This window comes from Desmodus rotundus, chromosome 3, assembly GCF_022682495.2.
Source record: "Desmodus rotundus isolate HL8 chromosome 3, HLdesRot8A.1, whole genome shotgun sequence".
NCBI lineage: Eukaryota > Metazoa > Chordata > Mammalia > Chiroptera > Phyllostomidae > Desmodus > Desmodus rotundus.
This window is the reverse complement of record NC_071389.1, coordinates 99,045,909-99,066,028: the sequence shown is the minus strand read 5'-3', so window position 1 is coordinate 99,066,028 and position 20,120 is coordinate 99,045,909. Positions and strand designations below refer to the sequence as shown.

The window sequence follows — 20,120 nt, the reverse complement described above, 5'->3', positions numbered from 1 at the left end:
AGCTGATGTCTCATTGCAGTTTTGCATTTCTCTAATAGATAGTGAAGTTGAGCATCTTTTCATATATCTGTTGGCCATTTGTATGTCTTCTTAGGAGAAGTCTGTTTAGGTCCTCTGCCCACTTTAAAAATGGATTGTTGGTTTCTTTGGTGTTTAGTTGTATGAGTTCTTTATATATTTTGGATATTAACTCCTTGTCAGAGCTGTTGTTTGCAAATATCTGCTCCCATTTTGTTGGTTATTTTTTATTTGGTTGGGCTTGCTGGTGGTTTCTTTAGCTGCACAAAAACTTTGTAGTTTGATATAGTCCCATTATTTTGCTTTTTCCTTTGGGGTCAAATTCATAAAAACTCTAAGACCAAGGTCCATAAGTTTAGTACCTATGTTTTCATCTATGTACTTTATTGTTTCAGGTGTTATATTTAGGTATTTGACCCATTTTGAATTAATTTTTGTATAGGGGAAACAGTCTAGTTTTATTCTTTTGCATGTGGATTTGTAAATTTTTGAGCACTACATGTTGAAGAGGATTTCTTTTCTCCAATGTATGTTTTTGCCTGTGTAAAAAGATATTTTCCCATATACATGTAGGTTTATTTCTAGGCCCTCAATTATGTTCCAATTTATCTGTGTGTCTATTTCTCTACCAATACCATGCTGTTTTCATTATCATTCCTCTGTAGTATATTTTGAAGTAAAAAACTGTGAAACTTCTGACTGTTCTTTTTTTCTCAGGACTACTTTGATTATTCAGGTCTTTTGTGGTGTCATACAAATCTGGTGATTTTTGTTCTATTTCTTTAAAAAAGGTCATTGGGATTTTGATAGTGACTGCATTAAATATATATAATGAATTTAGTGAATATGTTGCTTTGGTTAATATGGACATTATAACAATGCTGATGCTTCCAATACATAAACATGGAATATATTTCCATTTCATTTTATCTTTTTCAATTTTTAATAATGCTTTGTAGTTTGCAGTATAGGGGTTTTTCACACCCTTTGTTAATTCCTAAGTACTTTGTTCTTTTCATTGCAACAGCAAAAATGAATTGTTTTTATATTACTTTTTCAGAAATTTAATTGTTTGCATATAGGAATGCAATTGATATTTGTACATTGATTTTGTGTCCTGCCAATTTAATAATTTTGTTTGTTGTTTCTTATAGGTTTTAGTTGAGTCTTTTAGAGTTCTATATAAGCATTCATGTCATCTGCAAAAGTGACACTTTCACTTCTTCATTCTCAATTTGGATGCTTTTTATGTCTTTCTCTTGCCTGATTGTTCTGGCCAGGACTTCCAGTGCTAAGCTGAATGAGTGGTGAGAGTGCACATCATTGCCTGGTTCCTGATCTTAGAGGAAAAGATTGATGTTTTTCACAACAGTATGATATCATCTGAGGACTTGTTATATATGGCCTTTATAGTGCTGATGTACTTTCCCTCCATACCTATTCTATTGAGTGTTTTAATCATAAAGGGATGTTATCAAATACCTCTTCTGAAACTATTAAGATCATATAATTTTCATTTTTTAATTTTTTGTTAATGTAATGTGTTACATTGATTGATTTGCATGTGTGGAACCTTTTCAATGCCCCTGGAATGAAGCCCACTTGATCGTGATGGACAATTTTTTTAAATTTTAAATTGTTATTCAGTACAGTTTTCTCCATCGTCCCCCAGCTCCCCCTGCTCAGCCATCCCCACCTCCCACCTCTGATACCACCCCTCTTGGTTTTGTCCATGTGTCCTTTATAATTGTTCCTGAACACCTTTCCCCCTGCATTATCTGCCCCCCACCTTACTGTCATTTTGTTCTTTATTTCAATGTCTCTGGTTGTATTTTGCTTGCTTGATTGTTTGTTGATTAGGTTCCACTTATACGTGAGATCATATGCTACTTGTCTTTTGCAGCCTGGCTTATTTCACTTAGCACAATGCTCTCCAGTTCCATCCATGCTGTTGCAAAGAGTAGGAGCTCCTTCTTTCTCTCTGCTGCGTAGAATTCCATTGTGTAAATGCACTATAGTTTTTTGATCCACTCATTTACTGATGGGCACCAAAGCTGCTTCCAGCACTTGGTTATTGTAAATTGTGCTGCTATGAACATTGGGATGCATAGGTTCTTTTGGATTGGTGTTTCAGGGTTCTTAGGATGTAATCCCAGCAGTGGAATTACTGGGTCAAAAGGCAGTTCCATTTTTAATTTTCTGAATAAATTCCATACTGTTTTCCACCTTGGCTGCACCAGTCTGCATTCCCACCAACAGTGCACTAGGGTTCCCTTTTCTCCACATCCTCTCCAATACTTGTTTGTTGATTTGTTTATGATGGCCATTGTGACTGGTGTGAAGTGGTATCTCATTGTAGTTTTAATTTGCATGTCTCTGATGGCTAGTGATGCTGAGCATCTTTTCATATGTCTCTGGACCCTCTGTATGTCTTCCTTGGAGAAGTGTCTGTTCATGTCCTTTGCCCACTTTAAAATTGGGTTTTTTGTCTTACTGGAGTGGAGTCGTGTGAGTTCATTATATATTTTGGAGATCAAACCCTTGTCCAAGGTATCATTGGCAAATATGTTTTCCCATACAGTTGGTTCTCTTTTCATTTTAATGCTGTTTTCTTTAGCCATGCAGAAGGCTTTTTATTTTGATGAGATCCCACTGGTTTATTTTTTTCTTTATGTCCCTTGCTCTAGGGGACATATCAGTGAAAATATTGCTGCGTGGAATATTGCTGTGAGATTTTAAACCTAACCAAGGAGGTAAAAGACTTGTACTCAGAAAACTACACAACAATGAAGACAGAAATTAAGGAAGACAAAGAAAATGGAAGCATGTACCATGTTCATGGATTGGAAGAATTAACATCATCAAAATGTCCATACTACCCAAAGTAATTTATACATTCAATGCAATCCCTATTAAAGTACCAGTGACATAGTTCATAGATATAGAAGAAACATTTGAAAAATTTATATGGAACCATAAATGACACCAAATAGCTTCAGCAATTTCGAGAAAGAAAAACAAAGTAGGAGGAATCACAATACCTGCCATCAAACTATATTACAAGGCCACCGTAATCAAAACAGCCTGGTACTGGCATAAGAACAGACACATAGACCAATGGAACAGAATAGAGAGCCCAAAAATAAACCCAAGTCTCTATGGTCAATTAATATTTGACAAAGGGGGCAAAAGCATGGAGTAAAAATAGCTTCTTCAACAAATGGTGTTGGGAGAACTGGACAGCTACATGCAAACAAATGAAACTCAATCACCAACTTACACCATACACAACAATATATTCAAGGTGGATAAAAGACTTAAAAATGTTGTGATATCATAAAAGTCCTAAAGGAGAATATAGGCAGGAAAATCTCTGATGTGCAATTTTTAAAAACGTATTATTGTATTTGATTTCCTAGTATTTTGTTTAGGATTTTTGTATCCATATTCATCAGAGATATTGGTGTGTAGTATTCTTTTTCTGTGTTATCCTTGACAGGTTTTGGTATCAAGGTCATCTTAGCCTAATAAAATATGTTAGGAAGTACTGTCTCTTCTTCATTTCTTTAGAAGAGTTTGAGAAGGATTGGTATTACATTTTTAAAAACATTTAGTAAAATTCACTATTGAAGCCATCTGATCCTGGATTTATACTGTTTGGGAGCTTTAATTTCATGTCTAATTTTTATTTTGGAATGTAAAGCTCTTTTGAATTAAAGTACAGTTGACATACAAAATTATATTAATTTCAGGTCTATAACAGTGAGATTTTACATACCTTACAAAGTGATCACCACAAAAAGTCTACTATCCATCTGTCACTGTACAAAGTAATCGTGATATTATTGATATTCCTTATGCTGTAGCTTACATTCCTGTGACTTATTTATATTATAAATATAAATTTTTGCCTCTTAATCACCCCCCTTCACCTTTTTGCCCATACCCCCACTTCCCAACCCTCTGACAGTTACAATTTTTTCTGTATCTAGGAGTCAGTTCATTTTATTTCTTTACTTTTTTAGATTCCACACATAAGTGAAATGATATAATATTTGTCTCTCTTTGACTTATTTCACTTAGCATATTAACCTCTATATTTATCCATGTTGTCACAAATGCCAAGATTTCATTCTTTTCATGGCTGAGTAATATTCCAGTGTGCAGAATATTATCCACTCCTTTATCAGTTCATCTACTGATGAACACCTAGGTTGCTTCAATAACTTAGCTATTGTAAATAATGGTACAGTGAACAAGAGGTGCATACATCTTTGGGAATACATGTTTCATTTTCTTCAAATAAGCCCCAGAAAAGTACAATTACTAGATCCTCTTTTGTCTGATATAGACTTTGTTTTAAAGTCTATTTTGTCTTACAGTGGGTCCAGAGACACATAAAAAGATGCTCAATATTGCTAGCCATCAGAGATGCAAATTAAAAACCACAATGAGGTACCACTTCACACTGTTGAGAATGGCCATCATAAACAAAGCAACAAACAACAAGTGTTGGAGAGATTGTGGAGAAAAGGGAACGAACCTTAGTGCACTGTTAGTGGGAATGCAGACTGGTGCAGCCAAGGTAGAAAACAGTATGGAATTTCCTCAGAAAATTAAAAATGGAACTGCCTTTTGACCCAGCAATTCCACTGTTGGGATTACACCCTAAGGATCCTGAAACACCAATCCAAAAGAACCTATGCATCCCAATGTTCATAGCAGCACAATTTACAATAACCAAGTGCTGGAAGCAGCTTTGGTGCCCATCAGTAAATGAGTGGATCAAAAAACTATAGTGCATTTACACAATGGAATTCTACACAACAGAGAGAAAGAAGGAGCTCCTACCCTTTGCAACAGCATGGATGGAACTGGAGAGCATTGTGCTAAGTGAAATAAGCCAGGCGGTAAAAGACAAATATGATCTTATCTTTAACTGGAACCTAATCAACAAAACGAACAAGTAAGCAAAATATAACAAAAGACACTGAAATTGAGAACAGGCTGACAGTGACCAGAGGGGAGAGGGGAGGGGATAATGGGAGAAAAGGGTGAAGGGTTTACAGGAACAATTCTAAATGACACATGGACAATAACAAGTGGGAGTGGAAACAGAGGAAGGAGGTGGAGAGGGCTGGGGTGGTGGGGAGGGAGGAGGGGAGGGGTAAAGGCAGAAAACTGTACTTGAACAACATAAAAAAAATAAAGTCTAATTTGCCTAATATATGTATTGGTACCCCAGCTTCTTTTTAAAATTTGTTTTCATGAAATATTTTTTCCATTTTAATTTCAGTCACTGTGTTTTTCAATCTGGAGTCTCATGTAGACAGCATATGCAGGTATCTTGTTTTTTTTTAATCCATTCAGTCACCCTATGTTTTTTCAATGGAGTACTTAGTCAATTTCCATTTACTTACCAGCATGTTTTTGATGGTTGTTTCAATTTCTTCACTGTTGATCAATCTATTTAGATTCTTCATGACGCAGTCTAGAAAGTTATATATTTCTAGGAACTTACTCATTTCTTCTAGGTTATTGAATTTTGTGGCCTATAGTCTTTTATAGTATTCTAGTGTGATCCTTTGTATTTCTGTGATGTCTGTGGTAACTTCTCTTTTATTTCTGACTTTGCTTCTCTTTGTTTTCCTTAGGCAGTCTAACCAGTGGTCAATTTTATTGTTATTATTTTTTTAAAAAACAAGCTTTGTTTCTATTATTATTTTGTATAACTTTTTGTTCTCTTTTTCATCCAATCTTGCTTTAATTTTTATGATTTCCTTTCTTCTGCTGAGTTTAGGCTGCTTTTGTTCTTCTTTGCTTAGCTGTTTTTTCCCCATTCTGAACGAGGAGTTTTATTTTATTTTTTAAAAGATTTTATGCATTTATTTTTATAGAGAAGGGAAGGAGAAAGAGAGGGAGAGAAACATCAGTGTGTGGTTGCCTCTTGCACATCCCCTATTGGGGACCTGGCCCACAACCCAGGCATGTGCCCTGACTGGGAATTGAACCAGCGACCCTTTGGTTCACAGGCCCACTCTCAATTCACTGAGCTACACCAGCCAGGGGTTGTTTAGTTCTTTTTTTTAAAAAAGATCGATTTTTAATTAATTAATTAATTAATTTATTTATTTATTTTAGAGGGGAAAGAAGAAAGGGAGAGAAACACCAATGTGTGGTTGCCTATCATGTGCCCCTACTGGAGATCTGGCCTGCAACCCAGGCATGTGTCCTGACTGGGAATCAAACCAGCAACCCTTTGGTTCACAGGCTAGTGCTCAATCCACTGAGTGACACCAGCCAGGCCTTCTTTGTTTAGTTCTTTAAGATGTAATGTGGACTTATGGTCAAAATGGGGCATAGGTTGATATGCTTCACCTCCTTGTGTAACCAGAAGAAGGACCACAACTAACCTTAAAACGAAACACCCAAATCTGCCAGATAATCTAACTGTAATGATGTAAACTTCCCTCTTATTATTTCATTCACTGAATTGCAAAAGTTTTGATATGTCATTCTCACTTTTTATTTCTTCTTTAACCCTGTCATTTTTTAGTAGCATGTTGTTTAATCTTCACATATTTCGGGTTTTTAAACTTTTTTCTGTAGTTGATTTCTAATATCTAAAGTCAGAGAATATACTTGGTATGATTTAAGTCTTCTTAAATTTGTTGAGGCTAGTTTTGTGCCCCAGGATATTGTCTATCCTTGAGATTGTTCCTAGTGCACTGGAGAAAAATGTATAATCTGATGTTTTGGGATGAATTGCTCTTTAAAAGTCAATTATTTCAATTTGGTCTAATATGTCATTTAAGGCCGATTTTTATTTATTATGTTTGTAGGAAATGTCTGGAGTTGTAAATGGACTTTTAAGATCCCCAACTATGATTGTGTTTCTGTCAGTTTTTCCTGTTAGTTGTTAGTTGTTTCTTTATATATTTCAAGCTCCCTAATAGGTGCATATATGTTACAAAGTGTATCACCTTGGCCATTATGATTCAGTTGCTTGGAGCACTGTCCCATAACCAGAAGGTCATTGGTCAGGGCACATGCCCAGGTTGGCGGCTCAATCCCCAGTTAATACATGTGCAGGAGGCAGCTGATCAGTGGTTATCTCTGACATCAATGGTTCTCTCTCTCTCCCTTCCCTTCTTTCTTGAATGAAACCTTTAGAAAAAGAAGTGTTATGTCTTCTTCATATAGAATTCTCTTTATTGTTGGGGACTGCTCCGTGTAGTTCTGGAGACTGTAGCCCCACTGAGCAAAGCCTTGGAAGAGGCCAGTAAGTCTCCCTGGAAAACCAGTAAAGTGAGTGGCAGACACAACCCGATACTGACACTGAGGGTTCCCGTGGGAAATCAGAACTGAAATATCCATCATATCCTTTGAAGCCTGCTCTGCCTAGCAATAGCCCTGTTGGTATAAGCCAGATGTTTGAGTTCAAAGGATAAGGAATGAACTCCTTATCTCATGAACACGCCTTAACGACCACGTGGCGTCAGCATGTCTTGAAGACCTGGACCTGAGATGATCTCTGTGTTCCCTCAATTGTTATCTATAGATAATATGTTTTCTATTAACTACAACCTTCAGGCATTGTTTGATGAGCTATGTGTGCATGCTGTATACCCCTACACATACCGAACCTAATAATAGCTGTTAGGGAGAAGGGCTCGGGGCATTCTCCACCAGAGGGAATTGCCACCCCCTTTCCCGAGGGAACACAGATTGTGTCAAGGGCAAGTCCTTTCTTTTCATCTGCTGAGGCTGGGAGAGCTCTGCTGGGCAAAGGCCCCCCACATCTGGCGCCAGAACAGGGACAGACAATTCAGAACCTGCATCGGCCGGAGGCTACGAGCCATCATCCTGGAAGGCACATGTAGGCAGAAGGAATCTGTCACCTTTTATCCCATGGGTGAGGGACAGCGGCAGCAAGAGCTTTTTTCTTTGGTTATGCTGCCAGTGTGTCTAAGATAAGGGAAAAGGGGATTTCTTCCAGGTTGCCCCTCTTGCAGATGTTTTGCTCTGGGTTTCCTTCTCTCCTCCCTCTGCCTCTAGGCACTCTGGGAAGTAACACTCAACTAGAAAATAACTTGAATGAGTGGTCTGGTCCTGGCCAGACTACAAGGAAAGAGGCATTTCCTCACTCTATCCAGAGTTGTCAGGCATCCCTATGTGAGTGGGAGCCTTGTGAATGTGTCTGGGGTCAATCCCTGAGATGTGTAGGGACCTCATAGGGAAATCCAATCACCACAATTTAATTTTTGGCTCATCCAGGCAAGCGTGATATAACGGTTGGTCACCCAGCACTGCGAGCCCCCCTGGCTGTTTTAGACAGTGCGGGGAGAAACCAAGACATGTAAGAGAGGAGGGGATGACCAACGGGTGACAGCTTTGGGAGCCATCCTCACAAGCAGCACACTGTAACCCACCACATTTATCTCATTCCCCAGCAATTAGTCAGAAGAGGCATACAGAACTAGTTAGGTGGAGTGACGGTGGGAGAGGATGAAACCGACAGTAAAAAATTATGCCAGCCACCAATATGGGCTGGGCACTTTCTAAGGAGCAGGGGAAGTATTCTCACTATTTCAGCAGCTTCTTAAGGCTGCAGGATGTCAGGTTAAAAAATGGAATTTAACAAAGTTTAAAATTAAAGACAGTAAAGAGCTACTGTCTGTGGTTCCCAGATAAAGGCTCTTTAGATTTAGAAGTGTGGGGAAAAGTAGGGCAGAAATTGAAATGGTACCAGGAGAATGGGGCATCAGTAGGACATCGGACTTTATTAAACTGGTGCCTAGTAAGGATGGCTCTCGTCCCTATTCACACTAGAAATCCTCATGATCAGGAAAATTTAGGCAAAAAAGAAGGGACCTATGGGTCGATGGCAGGCACTGTTGCTGAACCGAATAATCAAAATCCACCGCTACAGAGGAAATGGCTAGCCCCCCTTTGGCCTCACCATAGGACAACTAGCTGGAGGAGCCGCCAAAGGAATCTGCTCCCTACCCCTCAACCAACTGAGCAACCTGCTCCAGCTGCTGTTCTGGGATGCATCTCCAGGGTTTACCTCCACCACCTCCACCTGCTCCACCCACTCCACCCAGTCCTTCTCCTTTAGATCCTCCTCCAGCCCCTAGTCAGACCACCACTATTATGCAACAATGTTTCCAAGAGACTGCCAAAGCAGGAGATTGGAAAGCTCTGTCTGCTTTCCCCACTGTCACTAAACTGGGCGGGTAGCCAATGCATGAGCCAATACATGAGCCATTGCCTTTTGAGACATACAAAGATTTGAAAAAGTATTAAAGACAACGGGTTTCTGTCACCTTACACTATGGGGCTCTTATCAGTCATCACTGAAGGACATAGGATGGCACCTTGTGATCAGAAAGGCTTAGCTGGGACTGTCCTAATGCCCGCCCAATTTACAGTCTGGCATTCAGAATACACCGACCACTACCTCTGCAAAGCAGCTGAGAATAACAGCAGCGAAAATCCATTCCAGCTTAACATGCTTCTCTGGACCGAACAATATGAATCCCCTAAAGAGGTGAAAATGGACCCTCTGGATTGCTCCCGATGCTCCCAGGCTGCTTTCCATGCCCTAAAGATGGTTCTAGAAGCTAAAGTCCTTGGGCCAGGCTCTTTCGTTAACATTCTGCAAGGAGCCACAGAGGCTTATTTAGATTTTGTTGATAGACTGCAAGAAGCAATTAGAAAACAGGTTGAGAGTCAGGAAGCAGCCAAAACCCTTTCATTACAGTGGGCTTATGAAAATGCAAATTGCGATTGTACGGCTGTACTCAACCCTCTCAAACTGACCACCACCGATATTAGTCAATTTATCAAGGCTTGTCAGGATGTGGGCACTGAACAGCATCCAGCCACATTGCCAGCAGCTGCCATAAAAGGGGAGATTAAATGCTTTCATTGTGGCAGACCTGGACGCTCCCATCAGGAATGCCGGAACAAACTACAGAAAAATCCAGACCCTCCCGGTAAAGATTGCCCACGATGTGGCAAGGGCTAACACTGGGCCAATCGATGTAGGTCCCAATATGATAAAAATGGCAAACTGCCTGCACCTCAGGGAAACAGGCAGAGGGGCGCAAACTCTGGTGCCCCGAACTCCCATAGGAGTTATCCACGCAGTGACAACCGATTGTTTTGGCCCCAGAAGCCTGCTCAGTCACCGATCTCTGAGCCACATCGTCCTCTGAGGATTGGACTTGGTCACTACCCAAGAGCTCATCTTAAAAGAACAGAATGAAATCCTCATAGCTCCTATGGGGGTAGCCCCTCACTGTCTGAGGGCACTGTTGGATTGATTTTAGGAAGGTCTAGCATTATGGCTAAAGGGATTTTAGTTCAGCCTGGAATAACTGATTCTGATTATCAGGGAGAAATCAAAATTATGACCAGAGCCTTTGGATATCATGTCATTCCTGCCCAAACTTGTATGGAACAACTTCTTCTTCTTCCCTGTACAGTGCCAAATATTCAAAATATTGAGAGAGGGGAAGGAGGCCTCAGTAGTACTAGTAACCAATCTGTTTTTCGGACCACTGCCATTAAATTAAATAAACCTCTTTTACAAATCAAAATCAAAGACAGAATCTTCCATGGCCGACTAGATACGGGTGCAGATATCTCTGTAATTTCCAGCCAATATTGGCCTCCAGATTGGCTGCTAACAGAGGCTGGCATTTCTCGACCACGCATAAGTGCCCGGTCCCTCAGATGCTATGACCCTGACAGACAGCTAGGGCAAATTCAGCCCTATGTCCTTCCAGCCCCACTTAATATTTGGGGACAAGCCCTTCTTACTCAGTGGGGAATGAAAATCACTGTCCCGCCTTTTCGCTAGTGGCCAGTATTAAATATCTCCTCCACTCCACACATGGCCTTCAGATACACCTGTGTGAGTCTATCCGTGGCCACTGAAAGGGAAGAGGTTAGAAAAAACCCATGAATTAGTAAAACAACAATTAGAGGCAGGACATATTGAGCCATCTAGAAGTCCATGGAATACTCTGATTTTTGTAGTTCCTAAATAATCAGGGAAATGGAGGCTTATGCAGGGTCTTAGAAAAATTGAGATACTTCAACCAATGGGAGCCCTCCAACCTGGAGTCCCAAATCCAGTCTGCCTCCCTGAGGATTGGCCACTTCTACTCATTGACTTAAAACATTGCGTTTTTTACAATTCCCTTAGCTGAAAAGGACAGAGAGTGATTTGCTTTCTCTGCCCTGGTTCTTAACAACTCTCAACCATTACAGAGATTCCACTGGAAAGTTCTGCCTCAAGGCATGTTAAATAACCCATCTGCCAGTATTTCGTCCACCAAACCTTGCAGCCTGTCCTGGAAAAGTTCCCTAATTCTGTAATATATCATTATATGGACTATATCCTGATTGCTGCCCTGTCTTCTGAGACGCTAGCTAAGACTTATGCTTATTTAAAGGAAGCCATATCAAATGAAGGCTTAATTATAGCTCCTGAAAAGGTCCAACAGTCTGAGCCTTGGATATACCTGGAGCATGTTCTTTTTCACTGGACAATTTGGCTTCAAACACTCCAAATTAACCCACCAGAATCCCAACCCTTAATAACCTCCAGCAACTACTGGGTGTTATTAACTGGATTCGACCTAGCCTAGGAATTACCACACATCATCTTACTCATTTATTCAATACTTTAAAAGGAGACTCTGACCTAAATTCCCCTAGAACTTTGTCCCCCCAGGCTCTCCAAGAATTAGACCTTGTCAATCAGCATATTAATAAGACAGCTCACAAGAGTTGACTGCCAATTTCCCATCAGGCTATTCTACTTTCCAACTCTAGGTACCCCCATGGGACTAACTGGTCAACTATTACCTCAGTTAGGCATGATAGAATGGCTTTCTCTCTCTCATCAGCCTCAATGTACTAGTACCACTTATGTTACAGCTCTATGCCAGCTTATTGTTAAAGGTTGTGGGAGAACTCAACAACTTTTCGGCCATGATCCAGCCATCATTCATGTCCTGCTTACCCAAATCTATTTCTAATAGCTGTCCAGTCAGTGTTTAGAATTTCAATGTGCTATCACAGACTTTGTGATAGAAAATAGAAATTAGCCTGCCCTCAGACAAATTATTACAAAACATCCCAATTCTCAATATTCGTGTGAGAGAGAAAATTAGTAAGATCCCTACCCCCAAAGCAAGAACTGTTTTTATTGATGGCTCAGGCAAAACAGGGAAAGCCACCATCATCTGGCAAGAAAATGAGGAATTGAAACACTGTATTTCTTCTGGTCATGTTTCCACTTAACAGGCTGAACTCTCAGGACGCATTATGGCTCTCCAACAGTGGCCTCACGAGCCCTTAAATCTGCTTTGTGACTCTGGTTATACTGTATATACTCTCCTTCCTATAGACAAGGCTCTTATTAAGGGGTCCATTGACCTTCCTGTACTCTGTCTATTTTTAACCTTGCAAACTTTGTTAGATAAAAGGGAACATATTCTGTTTGTTACTCTTATGCATTCCCATACAGGTCTCCCTGGTCCTCTGTCTGAAGGCAATGCCAGAGCTGACGCTCTGGTGAGCACAGTAGATACATTTCAAAAGGCTGGCTGTTGCCTCCCATCAATTTTTTCATTAAAATAGTCACGCACTTCGCAAGGAGTTCAAACTCCCATGCTCTCAGGCCAAACAAATTATTAAAGAATGTCCAGATTGCCAGGCCTTAGGTAAGGCATTGGCCTCTATTGGCATTAATCCCAGAGGCCTAGAGCCACAAATAATCTGGCAACCTGATGTCACCCATTGCCTCCCTTTTGGGGAGTTTAAATTTATTCACGTCTCTATTGATACTTTCTCCAGAGCATTACATGCTTCTGCCCTTACGGGCAAATCCAGGCCCACTGGCTTGAGGCTTGTAGCCATCTGGGCAGTCCACAAGTTAAAACTGGTAACGGACCAGGGTATACAGCCCGATCCACTCAAGATTTCCTACAAAGACGGGGAATTCAACACAAAACAGGCATCCGTTATAATCCTACAGGCCAACCAAATTGTTGAACGTGCCCATCATACTTTTAAAACTCTCCTTAACAAACAAAAAAGGAGGAGTCAGGAAACCTCTCCCAGAAATCGGATAATGCTGGCCATGTATACTTACAATTTTCTTAATTGCAATAATTCTCTTAACACACCGATCGAGAAACATTTCAATCAACAGAAGTTAGATAATAAGGGGCGCCACCCCTTAGTGTTATACAGAGATCCTTTAACAGAAGGAAAATAGTAGGGGCTGGTTGAATTGTTAACATGGGGAAGAAGATATGCTTGTGTTTCAGTCCCTATAGGTCCTTTGTGGCTACCCACTGAAAGAGTGAAACCCTACCAAAGGAGACTGACCTCACCCTTGTGGATAGCTCAGACCGAGAGGGTCCGGCGTCTCAAAGACCTGACCCAGATGACCATGACCAAGCGCCCATGTCGGATCCGAGCCCATTGCCAGAATTGGGGGAAACAGGCCACTCGGACCACTCCACCACCTGAACCCAAGGGGATAATGGGTGGAGACTTAAACACCCTTAATAGCAGGGCTGAAGAGGTCATGAAGGATGTGGGGGTACAAGACACTCCTGAAAATCAATTTCTAGCCTACTTGTCAGTAGTGTTCTCTAATTCCATCAAAACCATGTTGGTACTTTTCCTGTTAGCTTGTTTTGGAGGCTTGGGCCTCGCTGCTGAGACTTGGCATATTTACTGGAGCCATATCCTTGATCTACCCATGTTTAAGCTCCATACCTGGTGGAATTGGGAGCCTTCTTTATCTAGCAATGACGCCAAATGCACAGGAGGTGCCTGGCTCCCACAGGATGGACCTTTAGCGGAAAAATGACATTGGTTATCCGTCCCTACAAATACTGTCTATGTGTCAGAACATTTGCTGCTGACATAGAGCATCAGCTCGGGTGTAAAAACCTTCCACACTATGAGATACTCTTGTGTTTATCTATAACTTTTAAATGGTATGCACATGCCATCGATGGTAAGGAATTTCAAGCTAACGTCTCCCTCATAGGAGCCATAGGCTTTAAGGGAGAAAAGGATGAGGACAATAGTAATCCCCCAGATGTATCCCTCTGTAAAATTACGACAAAAACTACTGAGCCTGTCGCTTGGTCATTGTGTAGAGATCAACAGCCCTCACTCATTGATATTCCTAACACCCCACTAACAGCTGAAAACTGGGGTGCCAAGTAGAAAGTGTATGCTACTGTGGGTTCTACCATTGTCCCTGTCAAACCTGAAACTACATACAGTAGTATAGGATGGCATGGCAGAGGAACTGGAGCTCCTATTATAAGAATCACGTCCTCGAACTGCACTAGCCCTTGGCATTCTAATACTTGGAAAATGGGCCTCCCTTTCATAAAATGCCTTGTAGGATGCTTTCAATACAAAAAAAAGTTGAGTCCCAAAAGAGGTTTTTATATTATAGAGAATGTTAGTAGTTCCTGGGTTACTGTGTGTACTTCTCACCCATATCTTTTTCTAGCCATCCCAGGGATACCTCATTTAACCTCTAATAATAACTCTATGATATTTAGTCTCTGTACTTCCCCTGGATCTATCTGTGCTAGCTGTCTTACTCATGCTAATGTTACTCAATTCAATCTCACTCTGGTTTTTGTGGTTTGCAAACAGAAATCTGGCTGCTGGTTAATATTACCCGTGAATGGGAAGACCCAGGAGGCCTGGCTGCCCTCAACCATGCTCTCTCTCAAGTGAGACTGCGGTGCTTCTTAGGAACTCTCATTGCTTGTATTGTTTCTGCTATCATCATAGCTGCCTCTGCTGCAGCGGGTGCCACTGCTCTGGCTGAGTCCATCGAGACTGCTCATGCTCTTGATGCCCTCCTCACCAATACAGCTCAAGAAATGATCCAACACACACATACTGACCAGGAGATCCCTGCCAGGCTCTCTGCCATAGAGTCTGCAGTAATATGGCTGCGAGAACGACAGGATGCTCTTGTCACTCAACAACAACTCACTTGTGATCCAGACTTCTTTAAGCTGTGTGTCACTCCCCTGAAGTGGAACTCCAGTCAGCACTCATGGGAGGAGATCCAATAGCACTTGAAAGGGCCCTTTTCCTCCAATCTCAAAGGACAAATCGATCAACTCCAGCTGGAGCTATGTCAGCAACTTCAGGACATTAAGAGACTCACTGAGCAGGAGCTCTTTCAGACCCTGCATAACAATTTACAAAGGCTCAATCCAAAAACTTGGTTTGAAGGACTAAATTTGTGTGTCTGGGTCATGGGGGCTACGGGGTGCCTCCTAATTATTGTGGTCTTATGTGCCTTGAAATGTATATACAAATTGCTTTCCAGGGGCTGTCTATGCAAAGAGCAAGCAGCAGGCTCCATCGGACTTATCACCATGTCTGACATAACAAAAAAGGGGAATCTGTTGGGGACCACTCCGTGTGGCCTTGGAAGAGGCCAATAAGTCTCCCTGGAAAACTAGGAAAGTGAGTGGCAGACACGATTCAATACTAACACCCAGGGTTCCCCTGGGAAATCAGACCTGAAATATACGTTGTATCCTTTGAAGCCTGCTCTGCCTAGCAATAGCCCTGTTGGTATAAGCCAGATGTTGGAGTTCAAAGGATAAGGAGTGAAATCCTTAACTCATTAACAATCACCTGGTATCAGCATGTCTTGCAGACCCCAATCTGAGATAATCTCTGTGTTCCTTCAATTGTTATCTATAGATAGTATCTGTTTTCTATTAACTACAGCCTTCGGGCATTGTTTGATGAGCTATGCATGCATAATGTATACCTTTGCACACACGGATTGCAATAAAAACCATTTTGGAGAAGGGCTTGGGGCATTCTCCACTAGAGGGAATTGCCACTCCCTTTCCTGAGGGAACAACAGATTGTGTCCAGGATGACTCCTTTCTTTTCATCTGCTGCAGCCTGGAGAGCTCTGGTGGGCAGATCCCCCCACATTTTATCATTATAAAATTTCCATTTTTGTTTCTTGTTACCTTTGTCATATTGAAATCCATTTTGTCAGATATAAATATTGCTACCTCTTCTTTTCTGTGGATGTTATTTGCTTGGAAAATAATTTTCCACCCTTTCAATTTCAGTCTGTATTTATCATTGTAGCTTACATGTATCTCCTGAAAGCTGCATATGGCTGGGTTTTGTTTTTTGATCCAGTATTCTACTCTGTGCCTCTTTATTGGTGATTTTGGTCCATTTACATTTAGGGTAATTATTGATATATAAGGATTTCCTAGAGCCATTTTATCTTTTTTTCTGGTGACTCTGTGCCTCCACTTGTTTTATCCTTTTTTTTTTTAAATATATTTATTGATGATGCTATTACAGTTGTCCCATTTCCCCCCCCACTCCACTCCATCCTGCCCGCCCCCCTCCCTCCCACATTCCCCACCTATACTTCATGTCTATGGGTCATACTTATAAGTTCTTTGGCTTCTACATTTCCTACACTATTCTTACCCTCCCTCTGTCTATTTTCCACCTATCATCTATGCTACTTATTCTTTGTACCTTTACCCCCCTCTCCCCCTCCCACTCCCTTATTGACAACGCTCATGTTCTAGTTGTTTGTCTAGTTTGCTCTCGTTTTTGTTTTAGGTGTGGTTGTTAATAACTGTGAGTTTGCTGTCATTTTTACTGTTCCTATTTTTGATCTTCTGTTTCTTAGGTAACTCCCTTTAACATTTCATATAATAAGGGCTTGGTGATGATGAGCTTCTTTATCTTGACCTTATCTGAGAAGCACTTTATCTTCCCTTCCATTCTAAGTGATAGCTTTGCTGGATACCGTAATCTTGGATGTAGGTCCTTGCGTTTAATCTTGGGTAATGTAATTATGATGTGCCTTGGTGTGTTCCTCCTTGAGTCCAGCTTCTTTGGGACTCTCTGAGCTTCCTGGACTTCCCGGAAGTCTATTTCCTTTGCCAGAGTAGGGAAGTTCTCCTTCATTATTTGTTCAAATAAGTTTTCAATTTTTTGTTCTTCCTCTTCTCCTTCTGGCACCCCTATAATTTGGATGTTGGAACGTTTCAAGGTGTCCTGGAGGTTCCTAAGCCTCTCCTCATTTTTCCAAGTGCTTGTTTCTTCATTCTTTTCTGGTTGGATGTTTGTTTCTTCCTTCTGGTCCACACCATTGATTTGAGTCCCAGTTTCCTTCTCATCACTATTGGTTCCCTGTACATTTTCCTTTGTTTCTCTTAGCATAGGCTTCATTTTTTCATCTGGTTTTCAAACAGATTCAACCAAGTCTGTGAGCATCTTGATAACCAGTGTTTTGAACTGTGCATCAGATAGGTTGGCTATCTCTTTCTCACTTAGTTGTATTTTTTCTGGAGCTTTGAAGTGTTCTGTCATTTGGGCCATTTTTTTTTTTTTTTTGTCTTGGCGCGTCTGTTAGTTTAAGGGGCGGAGCCTTAGGTGTTCACCTGGGCGAGGTAATGCTGGTGGCTGCGCTGTGACGCTGTACGTGGGGGAGGGGCCGAGAGGGAGTAATGGTGCCCGCCTCACTCTCCTTCGGCTTTCAATCTTTCACTCCGATATCCACAATCAAACTGGGCCACTCTGGTGCTGGTTCCCGAGTAAGTGGGCCTGTGCACACTCTAGGCCCCGGTGGGTCTCTCCAACAACCTCTCCTGTGAGGCTGGGAATCTCTCCTGCTGCCACCCCAACCCTCACGGGCGTTTTCAATCAGAGGTTTGAGGCTTTATTTCCCCCGTGCTGGAGCCCTGGGTTGCGCAGTGTGCTTCACTCCCCGCCGTTCGTCTTGTTTATCTGTGGGTGAATGTGGTGCCGCAGGGTGCTACCCGCTGCTCTGCCTGCCCCGTTCTCCGCCACCCTGAGTCCGGCCCTCTGGGTTTATCTGTGCAAATGTGGGGCCGCAGGGTCTGCTAGTGGTCGGATTGCCTGCGCCATTTGTCCCACACTCCGCCAGTCTCAGTCCCGTCACAACCACGTGAGTCCTCTCCACCCCGGTGCCTGTCTCCGCCCCTCCTACCAGTCTGGATGAATGTTTATTTTCTATTTCCTTGGTGTTGGTCCCCCTTGCTGTTCGATTCTCTGTCAGTTCTGGTTGTGCGAGGAGGCGCAGTGTGTCCACCTACGCCACCATCTTGGTTCTCCATCCTTTTTGTTTTTGTCTGTTGCATATGCTTAGTAGTATTCTGTACTTTTCCTGTTTCCTCTGTTTTTAAAGTTCTATGTCTCAGTTTTAGGTTTGTGTGTGTGTGTGTGTGTGTGTGTGTGTGTGTGTGTGTGTGTGGCAGACTCTGACCAGCAGAGCCTGCGTATTGTAGCTGAAGATGAGAACAAATGCACACAGACTACAATAGTCCTGTGGAAAGAAAAAGGGACAGTATGGTACTCTTAGGATGAGAGTCCTATGGCTGCTTCTCTCAAGGGAAGAGTGCCTTGGCCACTCCTCTCAAGGGGAGAGTGCACCGACCCTTGCCTGGACAGGATTTTATTGTTTTTCTCGGGTCTTACATTGAAGAAGGATTTATTACCTACTACATAGAATATTGTTGTCTACATTTGAGGTGCAATTAAAGAAATGAAAATAACAAATGCAGAAGGGGAAGGTGGCAAGCTGATTATGCTTTGTCCTTCGGAAAATTCACACAGGCTTTGGAAATTACCTTGAAGATAGGCAATAAACATCTGTTTCAGACCAGGGTGAGGGAGTTTTAGCAAGAGCAAGCCATAACAGTCTGTTATGCATTTTCTAGGCCTGATTCCCACAGGAAAACCCAGTTTGAGGGTCGGCTCCTGCCCACTACTTTGCTTCTGTCAGTTTTCCATATGGAGCTGAGACACATTTGCCAGACTGAAACATGTGTGTGGTTACCATTTACTTTATGTAAAATAAAGTTTTCATACATGTAGTTCTTTAATTTTGATGCATTTAATCTCCATCCTTCTTTGCAATTTCAGACCTTTACCCTCTCCCATTTTATGTTTTTGTTGTTTTTATATTATCTGTTCATGCTATAAGTTGGTTGGCGATCTTGCTTGTAGTTTTGTGACCTTTTGTTCTTTCTTTCAGATAGAATAACCCCCTTGAGTATTGCCTGCAGTAGAGTTTTGGTGGTAAATTTCCTCAGCTTCTCTATGTCTGGAAAAGTATAATGATGCTGTAATTACTATTCTTGTATATTAATTTCTATTTCAGTAATTTGAATACTTGGTTATACTCTTAGCTTCTGAGGTTTTTGCTGAGAAGTCCAATGATAACCTCATGGGCCCTTTAAAGATAGGTTATTTTCTTCTTTATCCTGGTTGCCTTGAGAATTACTTTTCATCATGAATTTAAAAAAGTCTTATTTATTGATTTTAAATAGAAGGAGAGAGTGAGAGAGAAAAATATCTGTTGTTCCACTCATTTATACATTCATTGGTTGCTTCTTGCATGTGCCTTGACTGGAGATTGAACCTGCAACCTTGGTGTTTCAGGATGACACTCTAACCAGTTGAGCTATCTAGCCAGGGCCTCATCATTAATTATTGACTGTTTTAATATAATGTGCTTTAGAGAAGGCCTTTTTGGATTGAGGTAAGTGTTCTGTTCTGTTTGCTTTATGGATTCACGGATGAAGCTCTTCCCATAGATTTGAATTTGAAAAGGCTCTTTGTTCTCTTCTCCCTTTCCTCTTCTTCTCTTATGTCCATATCCTTATATTACTCTTCTGATGGAGTCAGATAGTTCTCATAGAGTTCTTTTTTTCTTATGTTCAAGTCTCTCTCTTTTCATTTCTAGTTTTCTGTTTTGAAACCACTAATTCTTTCCTCCATCTGGTCAGCTCTATTCTCTATGCTTGCTAATTCATTCTTCATCTTTTTTATTGAGTTCTTCATCTCCAGAATTTTTGTTTTGTTGTTTTAATTTCTTTGGTAAAGTACTTATTTGATTTTGTTTCTGAGTTCGTTAAACTGTTTTCTTGCATCTTGAGTTTTTGAGATCTGCAATCTTGAATTTTCTGTCATTTAAATAACATATTTCCATGTCTAAGTTTACTTAA

The 20,120-nt window shown here is 41.2% G+C and overlaps 1 protein-coding gene across 1 annotated transcript in view; it reads left to right on the top strand.

The window, feature by feature from the left end:
- MFSD14B (major facilitator superfamily domain containing 14B) overlaps positions 1-3,373 on the top strand; it is a 184,973-nt gene extending 181,600 nt beyond the window's left edge. Inside the window, exon 12 of the mRNA XM_053920618.2 lies at positions 2,706-3,373. Within this exon, the coding sequence (XP_053776593.1) occupies positions 2,706-2,720 (15 nt within the window). The 3' untranslated portion in view covers positions 2,721-3,373. The remainder of the gene's footprint in view (positions 1-2,705) is intronic.
- Positions 3,374-20,120: the final 16,747 nt, after the last annotated feature.